At 44.4% G+C, this 18,631-nt stretch overlaps 1 protein-coding gene across 4 annotated transcripts in view; it reads right to left on the bottom strand.

Moving 5' to 3' along the window:
• Positions 1-18,631, bottom strand: part of rbms3 (RNA binding motif, single stranded interacting protein) — a 120,692-nt gene that overhangs the window by 18,730 nt on the left and 83,331 nt on the right. For all 4 annotated transcript variants that reach the window (XM_061267421.1, XM_061267423.1, XM_061267422.1 and 1 more), the window contains exons 7-9: positions 3,777-3,883; positions 1,208-1,251; positions 226-322 (exon numbers count right to left, since the gene is read on the bottom strand). In XM_061267421.1, the coding sequence (XP_061123405.1) occupies positions 226-322; positions 1,208-1,251; positions 3,777-3,883 (248 nt within the window). The remainder of the gene's footprint in view (positions 1-225; positions 323-1,207; positions 1,252-3,776; positions 3,884-18,631) is intronic.

Genomic DNA, 18,631 nt, shown 5'->3' with positions numbered 1-18,631 from the left:
CTCCTTTTCTCTCCTTTTTTTGTTTAGACGCCTGTTGTGCTTTGCGCCTATGAAACAGATGTCATTGTGCACAGCTGGAGCAGGCAAAGAAATAATCAGAGAACGCACGCTGTTTTGCAACCTGTCCCCTTTTCCCTATCTCCACAGACAAATAAAGCCCCGGCAATTTCACGTACATACAATCTGCGGCCATTTTCCGTAATGCAGTGTAGTATTAAGGCCCACCTGATATGTGGAAACGGGCGAAGCAGCGATGAAGGGCGTGATGGAGGTCTGTGCGATCATGCGGTTGGTGGCGATGCTGTAAGGCGAGGAGTAGAACCTGACAAGAGTCAAAGAGGGATGTTAAGAAGAGTGCAGCACCACAAAAGCAAACAGGATCTGCAAGGTTCAAATAAACTTCACTTGACTGGATGGCAAACTGGATTATAAATCAGTATTGCTGGGTGGAAACACACACAGTGTAGTTTAACCCTGGATATAGTCAACATATTTTAGATTACGCTTCACACTGTCCCTTGAAGTGCCTTATGGTGTTTGCCAGCGATTTCTTTTCTTTTTTTCCCGACATCAAATGGAGCTTTGTCATTGGAGAACGATTTTTTCTTTAACACGCCATAGCACCATGCTGCGGCTGTCTGGATTAAGGAGCAAGCTTGGAGAAAAGTCCATGCATTTAAAGGAGACAAGGTTTAGCTTCAGAGAAGGGTGGGGAGGGGGGGCACTGATATGCTGCTTTATTTCATTCCTAAGATTCGGAGACTTTGTGATTCCAGTCCAACAGTCTCCATTCGCCTAACCTGAAGTCTGCACTGTATTCCGTAGCCCTCTTTGTAGCCAGGTAAAAAAAAAAAAGAAGAAAGCTTCGGTGCTCTCTTTCTGGTTGAAAGTATGATAGGGTACATTTCAACATGTTGCTGGGACATTCCTTTATCCAAGAGCATTATATCTTGGCAGGGTGACAAAGTGAGAACACGCACGCACGACGCAAACCTATTTAAACACCTTCTCCTTCCGTGCCCCTCTGCCATTCTTTAGTTGACCCTTTCAAAGAAAAACTTACTATATTACAGCTGGGTATTGATTACCTTAATCAAACAAGCAGTTGGAGGCACTACATTAATCTTTATGTATGGCAGGAGTATTGATTTGGCTCCCATTTGGAAGAACGTGAGTGTATTAAAAGATGCCAAGGTCAGACTCTTACCCATTCTGCATTGCAGCAGGATCATATGTTAACGCCATGCCAGTCTAGAAGAGAACACAAAGGAGAAGTGACAAATGGATCACAAATAGATGGCCCATTGAAACGGAGCGCTGCACTGAATGATGTCATCATTATGGTCAATTACTCGTTTGTCTTTTCAATAACGAGCTCTTTCATACACGCTATCTTCTGATCATTTCTATTCTGTATACCAAAGATATGTTTGTCTAAAGCAAACGGTCCTTTGCACAAGAAACAAGACAAAAAACAGTTGCATGAGCATCAACGCAACGTAGCAGCGGCTGCTACAGTTTGCAAGACTTGCTGCAGATTCTGCTGCAGGATTTATTTCACACAAATCTTTTCCAGACCTGACCGAGTGGGACCAAAATAGCGAGTCTGTACAGGTCTTTGAAATAGCTCAAATATATATCGATATTTCATGAATGAATTTATTTATTTTTCCATCATGTACAATTCACTTTTTATGAATGAAATAATAAAATGCCCTTGGGTGGCTAACAAAACCGTGTGTGTGTGTGTGTGTGTTTGTGTATGCAAGGCTCTCTGTGAGGCCGGTTGAGAAACCTGCACAGCGCAATCCGTCATCTGCATTCCTGAAGGTTCTCTCCCAGAGGAGAGCTAATCCGATTTCTTTTTAACCAGAGGTTGCTGAGGACGGCACATTTCATCAACATAAACACACACACATCACAGGTGAACTCGCACACGTTGACTTCCTCCAGTTCTGTTTTTTTTTTTTCTTCTTCTCAACTATTTCTCCCATCTTTCTGTACAAATCTTTTGGCCTTTTTCTCACTCAGCTATAGTGGTTGAGGGAATAGTTGCAGCGAGGGGGCGGGATTAGCCAACCAGGACCAATTCCACAAGTGAGGGGATCTTGAACACCTAAGTATGCCTTTGGAGTACTTGCCCCACCCACCATTGTCAACAACATCTAACGCCTTCAGCCCATTATTATTTAGCGTGGCAGCTTCAGCTACAAGCAAATTCGCAATCCATGCGTATCTTTCTGCTTCTTGTGTGTTCACATGCTCACTAATAGCAGCGGGAGAACATGAGCAGCTGTCTGGCGCACACGAAGCCTCCCCTAAGTGCTGCCCTTGGTTTGATGTGCTGATGAATTCCACAGCAAAGCATCTCCTGACCAGGGACTCAGCATGGCCAATGAGGGATTACCGATGCAGTCAGCTTCTGGCTCTGCTGCCGCAATGAGGATAAAGGGAGGGAGGGAGGGAGGCACCATGACAGGCTGCGTATGCTGCGGTTTGACCCCCAAAACTTTCAAAAGTGAACTGTTGAAAAAAAGTGATTTAATACTAACGACGCAATTCCTCTTAAGGTAGTCAGGAGTGGTTGACGTTTTATTTCACTTGTGTGACTGCTGAGACGGGATGTGTGAAGCAATTGTCAATCAAGTAAGGACAGCTTATCAGAAGACAGGAGATGAATGAATTAGAATAGTATTGAGTTGAATGGGCATTTGTTTGAGAAGGCCACAGCCAGAGGTTGAGTCCATTCATTCCTGTAGTGGCGGGCAAGCCGGGAATTAGAGCTGATGTGCAGCTGCTATCCCCGACTTTAGCCCTCAAGAAGCAGACACAGATTGGTCTGGAGCCTCAAGCAGGAATTACCAACGACTGGATAAAGTGCTCCAGTTGAAAAGGCACTTTAAAAGTTCAAATGAATTTGAATTTAGAAGTTTGAGTCTTGGGAATAGTGCCAGCTCAAAATGCGGAGAAATGTGGCACTTGGTTCAAATTAGCATTGATTTGAAATAGTAGCCTGATGGGAAAATTTGGAGTAATATTGTGATAAAAGCGAAAATCCTGATCATTGTGGTCATAAAGTGGACTTTTATCTTGGGGGCCAATCGTATAAAAATCTCCAGAAAAACCCAAACATCAAAAAAGTCTTTTTTTGGAAAATGAGAAACAATCTGGCCTTGCACCTTAGGGGCCTTGCACCTTAGGGGCAGTGCCCCCACTGACCCCCCTCTAGCTCTGCCAGTGCATAAGAATCCTGAGTCAACTCATGGAAAGCTTTGCAAACCCACAAATTGATCACGTTGTCCTTTTTTTGAGGTGTAAGCATTTTACACAAAGACAAAGACATCCACTGTCAGCTTTGTTTGTTGTTTTTTTGTTTGGGGAAAATTATATGTGGCAGAACAAATCTGTAGCAAATAAACTGGGCTCAGACCGTAAGAAGCTGTTTTCATCTCACGGATGACAGAAAGGGTGGGGGATAAATACAGAAAAATGACAGTGGGGTTATTTTTCTTCCCCATTTGGCCACTGCTGGGTGCCTGATTGCACACCGCCTGGGCGAGTCCACACTCGGGCCTGACCCTGTCAATGTATAGAGCCGGAAGCTTTGGGCTGGGAGCGATGTGATTTACGTTAAACACGCTTCAGCGGTGTTCGAGGGCTGCTAAGCATATGATTGATGGATAGACACGCGCACGCACACACATTCAAAGAGCCTGCTGGAGAAATCATCTCCCCAAGTCCCCACCTTGCTGTTTGATGGCAAGTGTGACACTCACCTCGCCTTCTCTGTGCCATGGCCTCCCATTCTGAGGGTACTTGCTCTGACTCTGCCGCTTCTTTTGGCCTCCGTCGGCAAATTTACACAGCAACGGCTCGCTGGGAGCTGCAGAAGCACAAAGAGAGAGGACAAAGGCACGTTAGAGAAGATCCTGTGACCCCAGCGTGGCCCTTTGAACTGCACTCCAAATCTCTTCCTCCTCCTCCTCCTCCTCCTCTCTGGCCTTGTACGGAGCTCTCAGGCAAAATTCCCAGATGGCTGATGTTGGCAGGCTCAGCCGACCGAGCCCATCCCAAGCTGGCTGGCAGCGCATGAAGGCACGTTGGCGGCGGCTATTGTTGAAATAATATAGTAATCGCTCCTGTAAATACCTCTGAGATGGTTATGTGGGACCGATCTGTCAGTGGAAGCTTATTTCGACAAGGCGTTCCTCTTTGCTGTAATCCCGTTGTGTTTTACTTAAACAGCCACGGTGTCTTTTATTTGAAACGTGATGCCTTTTCTTTCTCCCTCGCTGAGAAGCCATCATAGCAATCATCTGACTGAGCTGTGTCATTAATGTGAAATGAGCGTGTTACGTGATTTAAAAAAAAAACAATGCTTCCATCTACCCTTTATAATTACTCGGCATTAAAGAAAAATGATTTGCACAGTGATTCGAAATGGTCATGATTCGTCACAATTGCTTATTGTATCTGCAGCCTAAAGGGCCTTCCATATGTTGTGGAAATAAAGAACACACGAGCCAAGCAAACGTTTCTGTAGAACCTTTTTAAATGATTAGGTGCAATATATCTTTTCAGAAATTCAATTCACCCAGTTTTCCCAAATGAAGGATTAAATCATTACTCTTTCAATTATGGTATATATACATATATATAATGATATGTGTAACATTAAATCAATATTAAAATGTTGAGTCAATAAATATCCTTAAATAGCATTTTTCTATGCATTATAAAAAAATACAGGATAGTATATGATTGTTTTTCAAATGTTCTCTTCCTCAGTGGAGTTATAAAAACACACCTATGAGTAAAATTGTATACAACTGCAAACCACAAGCACAATAATAAACATTTTGTCAAGACTTTCTAAAATACTGCAATAGCTTTTACTGGATGATTTCGACCACTACATGAGAGCACCTGAGCTCCAGGCCAGCACACATTGAGTCAGTGATCTTATCCAAACAGTCCTGCGGTGCACCTGTTGGCCTGTAAGGGACCTGACAGCTCTCCTGTCATCACATTCGCATTACGAGCCTGGCGACTCGTGACAACGCGGCCTGCCTGCCTGCGGGCCGGGCCGGCCAGGTGACACGGCTGCCAGGAGACGTTTTATTGTGCTTGTGCCACAGATGACACCAACAAAAAGAACTGCTGACTCTTTAATCTCCACTCGCAGACGTTACGAGGCCTTCATAGTCATAACGTATCACATTTCTGAAGCTAAAAATGATGCCGTATAAATTGAGGACAATAAATCACCAATAAAAGCCATGAGAGCACATGACAAGGGACCGGTGCAGCTTAATGAAATGATTTGGGCATTAATGAGCTAACGTGATTTGTGCATGAATTCATTTTTCCTGACGTCATTTCGGCTCGTGCAGACTGTATTGAACTGCTGCAAGCCGTTGATTTAAATTGGTTAACCCTGATCAAGTTTGATCGAGCAGGTGAAGTGAAGCTTCGTCGTACGGCAACACTCACAGAGTTGGATATATCATCTTTCTCAATGTCTCGTTAGAGTCAATAATTAGGATTCGGGAAGATCTGAGATGGTTTGTCTAACCCCCGATTAATTAAGGAATTGATTAAGAGGCATGTCTCGTTACCTTTGTCCATGTAATGTATTTCACACGCGCATTGCGGCTGTTTAAAAGGTTGAGCTAAGAATCAATCTGCAAAAATGTCAACAACATCCACTAACAAGGTTGTCAAGAGGAGAGAGAGAGAAAAAACAGTTTTCAAGTTGATGCCAAAGATAACACGTGCAGATGTGTGTGTGTGTGTGTGCTGAGATGAAGCCATGCAAAACAACACATGGTTCAATACTGAAGATACAGCAATGGATTTTGGCTCATTAGCAGACACTTTAGCTCACAGTAAATTGCGCCAATAAATACGTGCGGATGTACTAAAGATGAGTCTTTGAAATGAAAACTTTGCAAATGTCACTTATTAGCGCTGTTTTTTTCTTTTAACTAAAGCAGAAGACTTTTTCCAAAATCAATTCCAATCATATTTTGAAGCTTATTTTTCAATAAGCAATGCACTTGATTCATTTTCAAGCGGAGGAAATCCAGGTATTACTTGACTTCTCAAATTCGCTCACGTAAGTTCTACGAGGCAATTAAGTCAAAAGCTGTCGTTAAAAAATCTAGCTCGGTTCCGTTAAAGGTGTCTAGCGGTCCTTGGCTCAAATTGATACCAGTTAAGCATCTCCGAGAAGCCAGCCGCTTGGACATCTTGAGGCGTCTTTATTGCGAGGACGTGTTGGAGAGCACAAGGAGAAGACATTGTTTGATTGGAATTCAGATGTTCTCTGACGCTGCTCCGGGGTATCTCTAATTGGATCAACAACTGTCTGATTCCCATCAGCCAGCTTGACCTGTCTGCCCACATTGGGAAGGCAGTATTTATGGGAAAGAAGGAGGGAGGGAGGGCGAGCGAGCGAGACGGGCGGATGGGCGGACCAAAGAAGAAACAACACATTTCGAGAAATAGCTTCTAATCCAGCAAGTAGCTTACACCAGAGCGGTCACGCACGGCGGCCTTTTAAACGAAAATTAACACGGCACCAAACCACTAACAATAAACGACGGTACACTTGCTAAGTGTCTAATGTGTTTTTATTACAGCCAATATCCTTTACAGAATCAATATACTAAACCACTCGGACGGCAAATAGTCAACATGATTCATTAAAAAAAAAAAATCACAATTAAATTGAAATGGCTTGAAATAGCAGCGGCAGCATTTCCCGCCTGGCAGTGTTGGAGAAGCACAATCGTTAGTGCCCCGGAGGCAGATTAATAAATTGCACATGGCAACCATGCCAAGTCCACTGTTTGACTGCGCAGACAGCATTGTTCTCCAAGACAGAACAAGATGAAACACATGGGATTTTTGCTCTGAAGAATTACGACCTGTTTATTTAGACATCCGCTTCTGTGGCAATATTTTCTGCATTTTTACATTGCTGCAATGAACAAAGGGGGAAAGAAAGAAAAAAAGAGGAGACACAGCACACAACGTGGTATACTCGCTCGCTCTTCTGACTAACACAGCAGCTGCTGCTGTCCCACTTGGAGCAAACATCAAGCGCAAACATGAAATTGTTTCCACTTGCTTGGAGAGTGACATATTTATATTTCTGCACGCATACTAAGTTCACTCAATTTGTCATTGGACATTTTCATCCCAAGGTATAGCAGAACAAATGGAACCAAAATGAAAGCGCTGCCATCATTCGGTCGCAATGCCGTGATCTGTTTAAAAGGACAGAACAGTTCCCAAGTAGGGAAGGAAGGAAGGAAGGAAGACAACAGCCGGAGCCCTAAAGGTGCACCACTGACAGATCACAGTCGATACTGCTCACAAGGGCCGCACTGTCCTCGCATCCTTCAGCATGGAAATTAAAAGAGTCCGCAAGAGGTTTTGCTGACGGGGATGGCATGGCGCGCAAGGCCTGATAAATGGAATGCGGCGCTGAGAGGAGAGCATGGCAAAAAAAACGAGAGATGCTGAGACTATATCGATGGGAGTCGTGGTCTGCCTCACAGCGGAAAGATCTTGCTTCAAATCCCATGTTGGGTTTTCTCGAATAGAAGTGTCGTTTGTGTCTACGCTACGCTGCCGCCTGCCGACCAATCAAACGCGTACTTGTCGCCCAGAGTCGGCCGTGCTAGGCTCGGGCTCACCGTAATGAGGACAAAACGACGGAGTCTATTGATCTGCCATTACGCCGCATTTCCCATAGAGGGCCCCTACACCACTCCAAGCCTGAGATGAGATTATGGATTAGAGCCAGGGAAGAGCCGTGAACGTGGGTGGCAGAGGCCTGATCGATGAGCTGTTGCAACACTTGAAGAGTGATGTGATGTAGGTTACCGCTGACGTGCTAATCCATCTATACTGAAGTCTCTTTTCGGTCTCCCACAATTGCATCCGTCCAGAGCCATATAGTATACAAAAAAAAAAAAAAAAAAAACGATTTGGTGACTACCGTAATTTTCGGACTATAAGTCGCGTTTTTTTTTCATCGTTTGGGTGGGGGGGCGACTTATACTCAGGAGCGATTTATATACATATATATGTTTTATTTCACTTTTTTGGGCATTTTATGGCTGGTGTGACTTATACTCCGGTGCGACTCATAGTCCGAAAATTACGGTATCTCTTCCATGTGTGGTCAACTGGATTTTTTCCCATTCAGCATGTCACACTCCCATGGCGATGACACACAAACAAGAGTTATGTGAATGTTCATGGCCACCAATCCGGAAAATGTGATGTACAAATGAACATTTCGAGCAGAATGTGCCAAGGCCATTTCATTCAACAGAGCAGTTTGGTGTAGTTTGATGGTTTTCTGTTGTCAGTTGCTCTTTTTAAAAGGGGGCATAATTTATGGCTAGCGCCACACGCGGTGGCCCATAACACTAACATCTTGTTTCCAGTCAAATGACACAACTGCCCAGTGCGGCAATTACATGTGACCACAATGTACTTGGCTCAACATTAGCATACGATGAGAATGGTGGAGACAAAATAACATCCTGGTTAAAGAAAACAACAACAACGCAATTGACATCCAGCATTTAAACATGAATCTGGTGGAGCTTTGCCAGTAAACCCGGGATTACTCCTTGAAAGGTGTCACACTAATGCATTTGAATATTTCTTAGCAGCAAAATCTTGGCTTCTCTTACACACACACATTAAGTGTCAAGTTCTCCTAAAAAGTCCACAATTTAATTTGAAATGATGCCATAACACTTTCAAAAAATCTCACGCTACTGGTCTTGTTTTTCTTTGCTCCTTTAAGTCGAAAAGTGCACTCTTTTTTTGCTTCTCAGACACTTTTAGCTGTGGTGAACAGACTCCGCCTGTGGGCTTCTCTCCCGTCCGTCTGTGTCACTGTCTGTGTGGGTTGACGCTGAAACTAACCCTGTCCCTGTTAGCCCGGTATTCTAAGAGTGCCAACGCCTCCGGTGACCTGCGAAAGCACAGACCGATGAATCAGACCCATTGTAATTCAGTGGAACTGCCCATCCACCTGACCCACAGCAAACATTTATCACATTATTGATGGCATCGTTGCAGAAAGAGAAGAAATCCGTTTTGCAGGTAAACCATACAAATGAGCTTGACACTTAAACGGCAGAAGACCGAGACGGATTCCTTTTCTGTATTTCCATCCAACATGTCTGTTTTGAGGGTCAGGGTTCAAATCTCGGCAGGCAAGAAAGTCAAGCGGGATAAGGCCTTTTGATGAGACAACGAGGTCCAGGATAAGGAAGCTGATTGGTCGGCTCCATGGGTGTATTGAAAGAGCGTCATCCGTGCTATTTTCGGGGCGCCGCTGCTTGACCTTTAAAGAGTTACGCAAATTCACACCCAAGGTGCATTTCAAACAGCCCACTATTGTTGGCCAAAGAGGAAATCAAACGAAACATTGGATTTTAGGGCCCTATCTAAATGGTACCGTGCTTCCCATTTATTATGGGTGCTGGTCCAGGGATTTAAAAGGACTTTTCACTTAACCTTTAGGCTACCACTGCCTGTAAATTGATTATGACAGCTCAACAGGCAGGAAATATGCTTGAAAAGGGAATGGGAGAAGAAGCAGGAGAATGGTGTATTCAAAAAAGAAAAAATCAGAAAGGCCCTGCGGGATAACTCCGTTTCCTTCCATTCTGCGTCCAGTAAGAATGATATACTACGTAGAGAGTCAAGAAAATGAAATTACAGTCTGATAAATGAATTTCCAATAAAGATCCCTCAAAACAAAATCCAGAAGTGATCAATAAACCAGAGTCAGACACCAGCGCGGGCTGAAGCCGCCGCACAAGCAGTCGGATCAATTAGGATACTGCTGATTGACGGTCAATACCGAGCGTGTCGTTGATTTACGGAAAGCCGAATATTAAAACGGGAACATTCTGGATGTGTGCGCACAGGTCACCCCTTTATTAGAAGGATCGGGGATCGATGGAGTTGCGGCGTGGCTGATTGGGGATCAGGTGACTTTGTGACAAGCCGCAAGAGAAGATTTGCTTGGCTGCACTCACACTGTCCCAGCTGGCAGAGCCCGTCATTAAAATCCACCAGTTGAGAGAAGCTGCAGATACATCTTCTAAAAGGCGAAACAAAATGAACCTCGACACAGACGTCTCCGATCTGGATCCGATCGATATTTTGCATTTCGTGCACATTTGATGTGTCTTTCATTTGTCGCTGATCAATGACATCGTTGAATCAAGCATTTCAGGTGCTATGTTTCACGTTCATCTGCGACGGACGGGCCCACCACAAATGAATTTTGGCCGTGACTAAAAGACTTTGGCGCACCCTGTCAATAAGTAATTGTTGTAATAAATTGCATTGCTGCGCCTTGCTGCCAAAGCTATACTACCACTCTTTGATCATAGTTCCCTGTCAAAAAGCAAATCATCAATCCATCTTTGGTTCGAAAACACGCAAAAGAGTCGAGAGAGCACGGCCCTCTCCCATTCGACGTAAAGCCTTGGAAACGGCGTGGCATACCCGGCCTTATCAGTCAATGAAAGGTGTGGCTTAGCTTTAGAAGAATACATCTACTCCCCTGTCCCATCTGGAAAGTGTGTTCCACCCTATTACGTACTGTCAGCCTGAGTTATGTCCGCAAATGCCGACAAGGTTTCTTATCCGCACCGTGACTGGCGTGGCAGATGTTTTGACAACTTAAGCAAAGGTCCGGGCACACGCGGTAATCACAGCTTGGCCCATCGCATCCCGAGCGGTCTCTCATGACTTTCCTGTTTTATCCAGAGTGGCCTGAAATGGCCTGAGTGTAAACATAGCCTCAAACGGCGTTTCATTTATGAAGTGTATTGAGCGAGTAAGGAAAAATCGTTGCAAATCTGAACTAGGCGTAGAGACGTGTTCTAGAAGACATCGTGTTCAAACTTGGAGGTTCCATGCTTAAATGACAAAAAGAGTGGGGCTCATCAACAGAGAAACAAGGAGGTGGGAGTAACGTCACGAGGTGTCAAGAAGTTGGAAAGCATCCACTTTGTCCTCCTTTTGTCAGCTAGAAGATGTGCTTCTCAACTTCAAACAGTGCATTAGAAATCCTCAAGAGTAATCATTTATTCATTTTGAGGTATTCTCTTTGTTCTAAAAACAAAAAAAACACTTGACACCAAGCTCACTTTCCAAAATCCACATAGCTCTTGTGTCAGACATTCATCACCAGATGATTACACCGCCATCCCATATTTGCACGTCAGTCTTAGGAAACATGATGCCGAGTCGGCCATCTTAATTCCACAATATCACGAGTTTTGCCGGTTGATTAGAAGCACCTGTGGCTAAAAGCAAACAGTCACACGCTTTCTACTTTTTGGATTTCAATTTAAAGACCATAGGAACATATTCATGCGGGAGATTAGGGCAAAATCTCCCATTGTCTCCTCTTCTACTCCTGTTATTCGTTTGACTATATTAAAACAACTCAAACATACGGGGCTGTGCATTTCCATTCCAAGATTTCAGTAGCATTTATTTATCCATCAGCTTTAGCAGCCACGCATCACGATAAAAATACAAATCAGGGCAGGTTTCACAGACAGAAAAGCTTATTTTGAGTCTGCCTGAATCTCTCAGACGTAATGAAAGGCTTTGTTTTTCTCAGCCGGCATTGATGGAGGCTAATCAATATGGAAGAGCCATGTTCTCCACGTGTCCTGACCCTTGGGAAAACACTGAGCGCTAATGCAACATCGATATCTCGCGTAGCTTCCCAAACCCCGAGCCCAAGCGTAGCCTCTGCATCTTCCTGCAAAGTTGAAGGGAATGAAGCTCGGGAATTGTCAAAGCGGGCTTCGCTTTCATGATCGTGCACTCCCACATCTGAATGCGATGGTGAGCGCACGGCGGAATCGGCTCTCATCTGTCACCAACGGCAACCGACCCAGCAGCCGCGGCGACGAGCAGCCTAATTGGGGGAGCTGATGAGGTCTGATGAGGCCGGTACTTATTGAATTCCCCGGCCTGTTATTTAGATAATGCTGAAGAGGAACGCTCTCCTCTCATCTTTCCCATTCGCCGTCTCAGCAGGGGTCTCTTGGCTAATCCACTCTTGTTTGTAATGGCTGTGGGAACACTGAGGATTTGGACATGCTTTCTCCTTTCCAGCAAATACATATCTAACACTCCCCACGGTTGATTTTACCCCATTATGCGCCAATTTCCCCTTACTAGATCTCAACACTCGCCGGAATCCCTTTTATCCAGTCGATTTTGTGTGGGGGAATTGGTGATTGAAAAAAAATCAACTCAACTAGAAATAGAAGGTAGGTAGGAAGGGATTACCTCAGAGTTACGTTTGATGTGACCAGCAGTTGGCAGTCTGAAATATCCATCCATCCATCCATCCATCCATCCATCCATCCATCCATCCATCCATCCATCCATCCATCCACTTTTTGGACCCTATACAGTAGTGTTTGAGTTCCCATGTAAGAACATAGAAAGTCCATCCAAGGTCACGGTCAGACGTGGAAGAACAGATGGCTGAATAACAGGACACAAACTAATTTGCTGGGAAGGGAGAAGGAGAGAATGCATGCAAGCAAGCACAGAGGGGTGCCAAGAATCGGACTGGGCTACTACAGAAGATCAAAAAGTGATCAAATATAATATTGCTTCTGCTGGCTGATGACCAATTGTACGGGTAAAATGTTGATGAAGGAAACGGTTTGAATGGTTGACACGAAGAAGGACAAAAGGGTCATTTAGCGTGGCGCTGCGGCTTTCAAGCGGGGTGGGTGGATACTTCCGTTTAAAAGCTTACATGAAGAAGCTACAATGAGGAGTTCACCAGGGGCAGCGTGAATCAATAGCAGCTCGACTTGGAAATCTGCTGCATAATCCTTGATCTCCAAGGCCATTTACTTTGCAGCATGAAATTGGATACACCCTGACGACATGGCTCCTCAGCCCCTCCTAACCAGAGCCGGCCGGCAGCTCACTCAACAAATAAGACATCCTGAAAAATTGATCTGGATGAATCTGCGGTTAGATTATGTCTGTGGCTAAAAAGATATGACTGGCTCCATGTTGGTCTTAAATCTGTTTGTGCATGCCTAACAGCATCAGGAGCGGCTCTGTTGAACGGGGTAACATATTGCCTCTCAAATCAAAACTGCGTGTTTGGGGAAGAGAAGAGTCAAATGGAATTAGGGCACCGCCAAGTGTTGAATATCACTGGCGAGACATTTCAATTGAACAATTCTACTAGCATAGAGTCATGCTTACTTGACATCCCGCCCAAGCAATATTGCAATATGTCAACCTATGTATTATTTTGTGACTGACCTTGTTTTACAAAACGGACATCACTGAAGAAAATCTCGAGATCAATGAATATTGCGTAGCAACTATATTTGGACTTGGCTTTGCGCCCTTAACTGGTGCCTGATTGGGGCCGGACGGTTGTAGTCAGATTCATACTTTCCACCTGGCTGGCGCACAGGCGAGTAGTGGCAATTACCAGACTTCTCCGCCTAGATGCTGCAAACTGGGCCAGCTCTGCTCTGCTGTACTTCACTCCGAAGGCTGTCTTAGGGCCAAACCGGAGGTAATGAAAGCAACACACTTCTAATGGACTATTGATGTGTGCCTGTGTGTGTGTGTGTGTGTGTGTGTGTGTGTGTGTGTGTGTGTGTGAAAGTGCTACAAAGCAAGTAGCAAGGGACAAATATTTTTCTTCTGCTGCTGCTGGGATTTTTAGATTTTCTCTGCTTTTTGCAACACATCAGTGATGGATAGATGGATGGATGGATGGATGGATGGATGGATGGATGGATGGATGGATGGATGGATGGATGGATGGATGGATGGATGGATGGATGGATGGATGGATGGATGGATGGATGGACGGACGGACGGACGGACGGACGGATGGATGGGGAGCTTAATGATAACGAGAGCCACATATGCTTTATACAACAGCAGCCTCCACGAGCTGAGCAAAAACAAGGGAAATGATACCGCAGTCTCCACGAGGCTACTTATCAATAACATACTGAAGATTTATCCTCTAAAACCGGTGGACTGCTCCGATATTACTCCAGCCGTAAAGAACAGTAAAAACTCATCTTTATGCATCGTCTTCATGTGGTGCCATGTTGCTCTGCTAAATAAAGTCTGTCTAAGTCTAAGTCTAAATAGTGAGCCGGCCATATTTAAAGGGAATGACAGGAAGCGCTTTAATTAGCAGTGAGCCGTGTTGGCCGTAAAAACCCCCACAGTGGCGCAGCCCGCCCACTGTCAGATCCCCCAACCTACCAAACGATCAATATTGATCGAACCTACGTCGCAAATTTGCACCGCCCACTCCAAAGAATTAACGCCACGCTATCGGCCACAGATGCGCTCAACTAGTCCTCCATGCTTATATTATGCTGAAGCTGTATCAGATATATTGCCTTTTTTGCTTCCTACTATTATAGTCATAGTTTGCAATTTCTAATCTGATCAAAGCGCACAACAGTGTTTTGAGAAACAGCAATTATTGAGCCACGCTATACTAGATTTAGTGCGAGTAGACCTGCAGCTGTGCTGAGAGAGAAAATGACAAAAATAGCCTTAGGTGAGAAGAAAACAAAACGTTGACAAAGCAGGTGTCATTTCCGTCCTCATATGTGAAACTTCCTCGCCTCACGGTTTGGTTCATACACACCTTTCTGTGTGTGTGTGTGTTTGCCTCCTACCATGCTGGCAGAGTGTCGGATGAATGAATGGCTGTCCGTTCCTGCAGGTCTGTTGATGCGACGGAAATAACTCGGCTGACTAGCGTGACCTCTGCTTGTTCCCACACCGCCTGTGTCCCGTTCTAATGGAGGTTTGCACGCTATTTTTGGGGAGGAAGCAGCTTGATTTATCTCACTGCCCTCTGCCATCCTCGCACGCTGACATTGACATGGCCAAGTGCAACTGATACCTGCCTCTTTTTTTTTTTTTCTTCCCGATACGCACGACAGGATACAATCTGTCTTGAGGTCATTATTTCTCCTAGCTTTATATATATATATAAAAAAAAAAAAGTTGACATCTTCAGAGTCATAACTGTATATCAAATTGCATCTGTGTCTATGAGTGGTCATAAAACAAAGAAATGGAAAAATACAAGGCCCTCCAGATCAAACTTTGTGACAAGTTTGACAAGTGCAATGGCATGGAAATATCTCAATAGTTTCAATCATATAATGAACTCTGACCAATCCCGTACGGTTTACCGTCTCCGCCTCCCATGTAATGTGCTCAAATAGCACGGCCAAGACCAACTTCGCCTGACTCACATTCATTCAACAAGCCTTATACACAGCGACATTTGCAAAAGAAATGCATTATTAATCAGATTTATTATGAATTTATGGACATTTTACATTCCGTGGCCTTGTTGCACTCGACCCGACCTCATAACTGCATCACTTGAAAGTCTAACGGCTTCTTGAAAACGGAGTACGTGAAAGTAAGAGAAAAAGAAAATGGAAGTTGTTGAGAAATAAGAGCAGCCTCCGGTTGCTTGCGCTGAAATTGAGGGCACTCAACGTCTCAATAGCGAGAAAAGCTTCAGGCCACGGCAGTTGTTTCATTCACTTGCAGCGCTACTTTTATTACATGACACCTTTGTATCAAGTCAGTTAGTGAATATTTGGCCCTCCTTCCACAAGAAACTTTTGTTATTGCAAACTTTTCGGAAAGCGAGCAAGGTACTGTGAAATAGAGCGCCAGTCAGGGGAAATAAAACGACATGGGGGGAAAAAAAAACATATCGAACATTTCATAGATCAATGTGAAGATGGGTTGGACATTTAGTTACGGTAAAGAAAAAAAAGGCTTCATTTTAATTTTTAATAAGAATAATAATATTATTTTGGGTTCCATTTTTGTGTGTGTGTGAATATTTCAAAAGCAGTCGTGATGCAAGTATGCAGAGAGAAAGAGTCGGCGATGAAAGACAACAGCAGCAGAAGATAAGAGAGGGAGCGACAGATGAGAAGGAAAAGCTAGGACAACAAAAGGTGCTAAGAGAATCGCTACAGCAGGCGGAGAGATAAAGGGGATCAACGGCGGCAGACAGCTGGGCCAGCGGCACGCGGGTCAAGCTCAGGAAGCAGCTGAAAAGTCAATGTCACGCTTTTCATCTCGCCTGCTGCAGATGCAACGGGCCTAAACTTTCCTCAAACGTAACCTTGCGAAAGCACGGCTCCATCCAACTTTCTCCTCTGTTTCGCAACAGCGCCCATCACTTCTTCCCCCCTCGTTGCCCTTTCCCATCTGTTCTCGCTGGCCTTCCTCTCCTCTCCTCTCCAGTCCCGTCACGTTTATTCATCTCGGTCCGCCCCAACACACCATCTTTCTCATTTACTCAACTTTATGTATCTTGCGCTCACGTTCATCCTGCCTTTCTCTTCATTAGATGTGGATGAGTGGAGAGTCAAGTCCATCATAAGAGCCAAAACCTGGCAAAGCATCTCCTCTCCTCTCCTCTCCTCTCCTCTCCTCTCCTCTCCTCTCCTCTCCTCTCCTCTCCTCTCCTCTCCTCTCCTCTCCTCTCCTCTCCTCTCCTCTCCTCTCCTCTCCTCGTTCATATTCCATTCTGTGGTGAAAAGTTTTCCCATTTGAGTGACACATCCTCACACGGCCGCTCAATTTCTTTCCTTCTGCTCTTCTCCCGGCTAATTCACGACTTCCGTGGCGAAACAAACAAAGCGTGACAAATCCAGATTATTGTCTGCGGCCGAGATAAGGTTATAATGAGAAAGTGCATCAAGGGAAATTGATCGTTTTTCAGGAAGCCGTCTGACTTACTAGGGTTGCCAATAATAACTTCTCGTGTCCCCCGACTCTTAATGGGGGAGCCTGGGGAAATGCTTGAAAGGACGCTATTCATTCGAATATTTTTATCCATGGAGGTTAAGTGTCTTACCTGTGGCAATAATCCACAAGGAAATGAAGGAATGGATTCATTCTATTCAATTATATGATTTGAAAACCATGCTTATTTTATTTTATTTATTGAATGTATTTATTTTGTGCTATATATATATATATATATATATACCGTATTTTCCACCCTATAAGGCGCTCCTAAAAACCTAAAATTTTCTCAAAAACCAACAGTGCGCCTTATAGCCCGGTGCGCCTTATATATGGACCAAATTCCTAAATTTAAACTGGGCCAAAGCATTGTGTCATGAAATCAATCATAAGTGGCCCGCTGAAGACTATGAATCATGACTCAAAAAGACTATGGATCATTATTTTATGATTATAAAGTAATTTGTTTCCGTCTGAAGTTGAAATAAAAAAGATAAAATGGAGAATGATTTGATTTGGATTAAAAATCTGACATGATGCATTAAGGGTGCGCTTTATAGTCCGGTGCGCCTTATATAAGGATAAAGTTTTAAAATGGGCCATTCATTGAAGGTGCGCCTTATAGTCCGGTGCGCCTTATAGGCCGGAAAATACGGTACTATATTTTTCTTTTTTTCTAGTTGTTCTTCTTAAATCACACCTAGTTTAGCTGTTGCTTGACTGTTGACAGCAACACCTATAGATTAAAGATTAAAGATTAAAGTCCCAATGATCGTCACACACACACCTGGGTGTGGTGAAATTTGTCCTCTGCATTTAACCCATCCCCGTGTGATTTTAATCCATCCCCTGGGGGAGAGGGGAGCAGTGAGCAGCAGCGGTGCCGCGCTCGGGAATCAGTTGGTGATCTAACCCCCCAATTCCAACCCTTAATGCTGAGTGCCAAGCAGGGAGGCAATGGGTCCCATTTTTATAGTCTTTGGTATGACCCGGCCAGGGTTTGAACCCACATGCTATAGAGCATATTTTCAATTTCCTCTCCGCCAACGTCGGACAATGGCAGGAGATGCACAAGCGATTAGTCCCTGCCAAAACACGGCAAGGGCTAATGTATCTCCGGTTTGAATTACATTAAGCGTAAGGTGTCGTCTCTAAGCTGTTTAATGCATTGTGGGATGACAGGCTTTAATCAGGCTCAGCGGAGCAGGCGGATTAAATCACTTTTATCTGCACTTCCTTTGACTTTCCCATTGCTCAGGGTTGCAATGTAAATCATAATGTGTCCCTGTTGGTCTCACTTCACTGTGGTTTATTGCTGTCGTCACATTTCATAGATTTCATTTATTTTGTCTATTGAGTAAATCCGCATGCTCGGGAAAAACAAGAATAACTCTTTGTGCTCACCTTAAAATAACAAATGGATCATTTTTCGAAACAGAGATTGTTCCGTCTGCATGAGACCATCAATCAGTTTACAATGCAAGCCAGTATTAGGAGCATACATGCTCAAGAGATTGAATCTGTGGGAAAGTAGATGCACCATCATGGTTGGACAACGGCGACGGCGGCGGCTGCCGGATTGCACGGAATTGCTAAACAGCTGTAGCGCTCCATCGCGGCTATCGATCATGTCCCTCTCTCGGAATCCAAATCAGACGTGGGCAGAGCAGAGCAGAGCAGAGCTGCCGGCGTGGGGCGACGCAGTGCTCATATCAACCAGGCATCGGTGAACAAAGCCGACCTGGATAGCTGA

This window comes from Syngnathus typhle, linkage group LG20 (genome assembly GCF_033458585.1).
Source record: "Syngnathus typhle isolate RoL2023-S1 ecotype Sweden linkage group LG20, RoL_Styp_1.0, whole genome shotgun sequence".
Classification (NCBI taxonomy): domain Eukaryota; kingdom Metazoa; phylum Chordata; class Actinopteri; order Syngnathiformes; family Syngnathidae; genus Syngnathus; species Syngnathus typhle.
Note: the sequence above shows the minus strand (reverse complement) of the source record. Positions and strands in the feature narration are given on the sequence as shown.